Source organism: Phyllostomus discolor, chromosome 5 (genome assembly GCF_004126475.2).
Source record: "Phyllostomus discolor isolate MPI-MPIP mPhyDis1 chromosome 5, mPhyDis1.pri.v3, whole genome shotgun sequence".
NCBI classification, from domain to species: Eukaryota; Metazoa; Chordata; class Mammalia; order Chiroptera; family Phyllostomidae; genus Phyllostomus; species Phyllostomus discolor.
The window spans coordinates 29,397,811-29,403,051 of record NC_040907.2 but is presented as its reverse complement, the minus strand read 5'-3'; the positions used below and the strand labels follow the sequence as shown (position 1 = coordinate 29,403,051).

At 58.9% G+C, this 5,241-nt stretch overlaps 1 protein-coding gene across 1 annotated transcript; it reads right to left on the bottom strand.

The window, feature by feature from the left end:
- Positions 1-649: 649 nt before the first annotated feature.
- On the bottom strand, positions 650-4,061 carry TMEM125 (transmembrane protein 125). The gene is made up of 3 exons (XM_028512880.2): positions 3,746-4,061; positions 2,316-2,457; positions 650-2,086 (listed from the first exon to the last, which is right to left on the bottom strand). The coding sequence occupies exon 3, from the start codon at positions 1,936-1,938 to the stop codon at positions 1,285-1,287; it is 654 nt and encodes a 217-aa protein (XP_028368681.1). The 5' UTR covers positions 1,939-2,086; positions 2,316-2,457; positions 3,746-4,061; the 3' UTR covers positions 650-1,284.
- Between the last annotated feature and the right edge of the window lie 1,180 nt (positions 4,062-5,241).

Sequence of the window (5,241 nt, the reverse complement as noted above, 5' to 3'; positions counted from 1 at the left end):
AGGGGACACGTCTGGTCCCTTCCTTCCTGTCCTCCGAGGGACTCCTGTAACCTGCACCGTGGGAAGCAGCAAGCGATGACAGAATGCTGAGCCCTCTTCAGGTGGCGCTTTACCCTGGCCGCCCGGGGAGTGTTCCTACACCACAGAAGGGGAGAGCCCTTCCAGGGTGCACGCCAAGCAGGAAGTGACTCTTACCACCCAAGGGCATTTCAAACACCCCTCCCATGCCCAGGAACCCAGAGGCAGGCCAGCCAGTGCAGCGACGACATGGATCAGGATGCTCTGGTTTCAGAGGTGGGGTAGGGACTTCAGCCTCCTGAGAAACCAGCTGACAAAACCCCAATACTTAAGGCTTCATCCTGAGCCAGCACGTGAGCAAATACCAAGGACCCGCAACCACTTCCCTCTCTGGGACCAGAAACCCATCACCGTCCCGAAGCTGAGCACCCCCTACTCCCCACCTCTCTTCCAGCTTCAGGGTATCTAAGAGGAGAAAGCACAGGTGTTACTGAGGACACACCTTCAAGGTTCCGTCCATCAGCCCAAGATGGATAGGCTGGAGCGCTCACGTTGGAAGGGGTGAGTGTGGGGAAGGGGAAGGGGGGGAAGGAGGTGTCTCTAGGTGGGATGGGGGTGAAGACAGTAGCAATAAGAGCAGCCACCACTTTTATTGCACATCTGTAATATACCTAGTCCTTCCATACATGTCATCTGACCCTCAGAACTGACTACCATGACCACAGCCACGGCTCTCAAGAAACCGAGGCTCAGAGAGGTTAAGCCACTGGCCCAAGTTCCCCAGCTGGGAAGTGGCAGAAGGGGGAGTCCAATCCAGGCCTGTCCCATTCTGGAGCCCGTGTTCTCTCCACTTTGTCACCAGCGATTCTCCTTGATGGAGACCTGCCAGTGCACTCTCTGGGGTGGACAGCTGTCCCTCCTGGGGAAATCCCTGACGGGGGTTGGAGGGCAGGGTCAGCTGGGAGGGGTGTGGGGAATAGGAGCCAAGAATCTCCAGGGATCCCAGACACATCTCTGCCCGGGGTCCCCAGATACAAACAGATGGCCTCTGATAGTTCCATGGCCCCGGCCCCCAGTTCCAGGAAGACACACGCACACCTCGCCATGGTGTGGAAGAGCAGACACACCCAGGGCCCCAGTGCACATCACACAGCCCCACAGAAGGGCTGGACAGTCCCGGAGACACGTGCACACACACACGCACATGCACTCACTCACGCCCTGGCTCGGATCTGTGGGCAGGCTGTGGGCAGGGCTCTGGCTTGGTCAGATGAGGCTGGCGATGCTGGATGTGGTCTCCTGACGCTGACCAGCAGACAGTCGTCCTGAGATGCTGAAGATGCTGCCATTGCTGCCGTGGTCACTATGGGCGGAGGGGGCGGCTGCACGGATGGGAGGGCAGTGTCCACTCATGCACGCCTGATACAGCAGCAAGCCCAGTAGCAAGAGTGAGCCGGAGACAGCCAGGGCGATGCCCACGGACAGCATGGAGGTCAGTGGCCGGGCAGGGGCGGCGGCCAGCCCGGCCAGCGTCAGGCCAGTGACCAGCAGAACCAGGCCACTGAACAGCACCACGAGGGCATCGGCACCGCCACCGCTACGCAGCAGGGCCACGTGTTGGGGCTGGCGTATGCAGTTCATGTCCTGCACGGCTGAACTCATCAGCTGCTTAACCAGAACCAGCAGGGCCAGCAGGCAGAGCACGGTGCCCACTGCCAGCCGCCACTCACCCGAGCGACTGCTGGTGGAGGCGAGCAGTGCCACACCGCCCGCCCCACAGCCAGCCACGAGGCCCACGGCCATGCCGAAGCAGACCGCTGAGCGCCGCGGCTGCTGGGACCACCATAACTCCACCTGCTCTGCCAGCACATCTGGGGGCAGCCCCCTGCCTGGCGGGGCTCGAGCCTCTCCCCCCGGCATGGCCGGGTCTGGGACAAGTCAGGGCAGAGAACAGCACCAGGGAGGGACTAAAGGGTGTGGATCAGGGCCAGGAGCCCCCACCACCTGCTTGGCAGCTGGCAGCCCAGAGTCCTATTCCTTTCACAGTCCAGGGTAAAGTCACCATCATCTGTGGGGGAGAGTCACAGTTGTTACCTCTGCAGCTCGCCTGCCCCCACCCATGCATGGCCTCTCCTGGGGCCTGTAGTGATACACCCCGGGAATCCTCCCACATCCCCTGAAGTGTCCCCCAGGAAAGCCCCCTCCCTAGCACTGCCCCTTGGGCAATGACCCCAGGAGAGATTCCCCACATAAAGCACCCCACCCCTCCAAGGAGCCCCCCTTGCCCAGCCCCTGACCTCTCTGGCTCTCTCAGCTGCCTGTCCCATCCTGGCTGGCCGAGGGAGCTGGTGCCACGATGGACAGTGGACGATGACGAGAGCCAGAGATAAAGCCTCATTCAGGATCCACTCACATGGCTTCAGCTGTCACCGCTGGCTCCTGGGGGGAGGGAGGGAGGGGGCTGTGACTTAACCCTTCTGCAACCAGCAGCTTGACCCTGGATCTTCTCATGTAGGGCTGTGTCTCTGCAGGTTAGGGTCTAACCCCTAATGCCCTCCTTCCCCTAACATCCGGTCCAGTTTCTCAGCCAGGGCTGCTGGTGCCCAAATCCACCCCATGCCCCTCAAACCCAGATCTCCCTCCTGAGCTCCAGACCCAGAGCCAGTTGCCATCTCGGTTTCCCACAGACTCACTCTCACCTCTGATGCAACAGGTCCAACCCCAGCTCCTCATCTTACCCCAACCTGCTCCTCCTCTTCTGCTCCTCACACACGCACGTCCCAGGGAGCCACCTCTGAACATTTCTCATCCCAGCCCCTACCCTCATCCCCATAGCTTCCTGACTCCGCCCCCTCTCAACCCCACCTCCTCAGGGTCTTTCTGTCTCCCAGCTCTCTGTTCTCTCGCCACCCCCACGGCACCCTCCTCTGAGGTTTTCCCAAAGTTGTGCAAAAGGAAAGGAGGGCTCTGGGTCTGAACCCCAGCTGCAGTCCTCACCACCCATGCGGACCGGGGCGAGGGGCCCCATTGTGGTCACCCATTTAACATGTCCCTGAGAAACCAGCCAGAAGGACTGGGCAAAATAAAGCAGCCAGGGTTCCGGCCCTCAAGACACCCCAGTTACAGCAGGTAGGTTTGTGGTTCATGTGATAAAGGCTGGGTGTGGATTAGTTGGAAGAGGGATTTGGGGGGACGGTCAGAGAGGTCCTTTGAGTTCACCTCTTAGAGTCCCAGTCCCCTTATCTTAAAATCGAGGACAACATTTATCTTGAGGGGTGGGGGCTAGTCATTTGATAGCTCCATTTCAGAATTCGGTGGGAATTCTGGGGCCTGTATAGATGCCCCAAACAAGCTTTTTGAATTAAAGGACACAATGTTGGTCATCCCCTCCAATGCAGTATGGGACTCCTGCTAATACGTGGGATGCAAATCCTGGATCATTCCAGGAATGTGACTGTGTGGTTGTACGTGGGTTACACCCCTGATGAGGTCTCTGTCCTCCACAACCCCTCAGCAGGGGCAGCCGGGCAGCTGAGTAGGAGGGGCAGGTGCAAATGCCCCCGAGGGAGGTGGGGAAGGGGCTGTGGGAGGGGCCCTGGAGTCAGCGCCACATTCCCCAGGGCGGTGGTTTCACGGATCTGAAAGTGCTTTCACCGGCTGGGGTGAGGTGGAGGCAGTGGGAGAAGGTGGGGGCGGGAGAGGGGTAGGGGGGCTAAGGGGAACTCACGAGAAGCCTGGAATTGCTGGATCCAACCCGAGCGGGGCAGGTGGGGCGCTCCAGCTCCGTTTCCGGGGAGGTGCTTCACCTGCCTAACCTGCACCCCGGTGAGACCAGCGGTGGGGAGGGAGATCAACAGGTGTTTCCTAGGCTGGGCTTGAGCCGATTGGCTGACGTGGCACTGCTCCTTCGGCGGACAGATGCATTCCAGGGAAGGGAGGGGCTTCTGTCAGCTGCAGTTAGGGCTCGAACAGAATTCCCAGACCTGGGCTGCAGGAGAAATGTTGTCTGTCCACCCCAGTGCCCGGGCCCTAACCCATCCCCCAAGCTCCAGCCCCATCTGGGCTTTAGCCCCAGTTCCAAACCTACCCCCACCCCCCTGCCCCAGCTGCAGTTTCACACCCGAACTAGGACTCCTAGCTCCAACCCCAGCCCTCACCCCACATCTTAGCCTCAACCCTGAATCTCAAATCTCAGTCTCAACCCCCAGCCTCATGTCCAAACCCAGCTCCAAATCTTAACCCCAAATCTGGCTTGAAACGTCAGAGCAAATTCTTCACTGAACCCCCATTCCAAATTCTGGAACCCTCCTCTCATCCTCAGTCCCAACCTTGCCTCCTGTGCCAGAAGCCAGCCCCCAGATCCTAAATCCAAACTCAGACCATGCCTCGGCCTCAAGTTCCACAGCTGACCCCCGGCCCCAGCCCCTGTCCCTCCATTCCTTGGCACTTTCCCCTGGCGGAAACCCCCCAAGTCCCTGACTCATTTTCCTTCTGAGCTCCAGTGCCTGACTGAGTCCCACTGGCTGGCTCCTGCTGGGGGAGGCAGGATTCAAGCACACAGGGAGGAGAGGTAAAGGCACTTCCTGTGGGAAATAGGAGCTCCCTTGCTGAAAACACTTGCAGAATAAACTCCCAGATAACTGCCACACTCCTTCACAGGGCTCACAAGCCCCGGCCACACATAGCAAGCAGGTCAGCCAACTGCCACTGGTCCCTGCACTCCAGCCAGAATGCAGGTCATTCTGGTTCAGCATGTTCTGCCCTCCGATCTGCATTTCTGGTTGGTTTCTGAACACAGAGTCCCATCTGCTTGGGATATTGACCACCCCAGCTTTGGTCTGGCCAACACGAATTCGAATTCTTTAACTGAGATGTTACTTCCTCCAGGAAGCCCTCCCTGACCTCCAGTCTGGTTTAGGTGCCACTTGGGTGCACCCATGGCCCCTGTGTTTTCCCCACAACTGCTCAGACAGCATGTGATGTGATTTTCCTTATTTACTTATCTGTCACCCTCCACTAGATGTGTGATCTTGAAGGCATACAGGTTTGTGGCTATTTTGCAAACCATGGTGACCTCAGCCAGCACGGCGCCTGGCACATGGGAGGTAATCGGTAAATATTTGTTGCACGAGGTGTGCGGATCTTGAGCAGGGAGCATGTGAGATGAAGCTGGAAAGACAAGTTTGGCTCAGGCTGCATTGCGCCTTGAACGCCACGGTGAGG

Coding starts and splice junctions, on each gene's coding strand:
- TMEM125 (XM_028512880.2), bottom strand. CDS start 1,938: ATGCCGGGGGGAGAGGCTCGAGCCCCGCCAGGCAGGGGGCTGCCCCCA.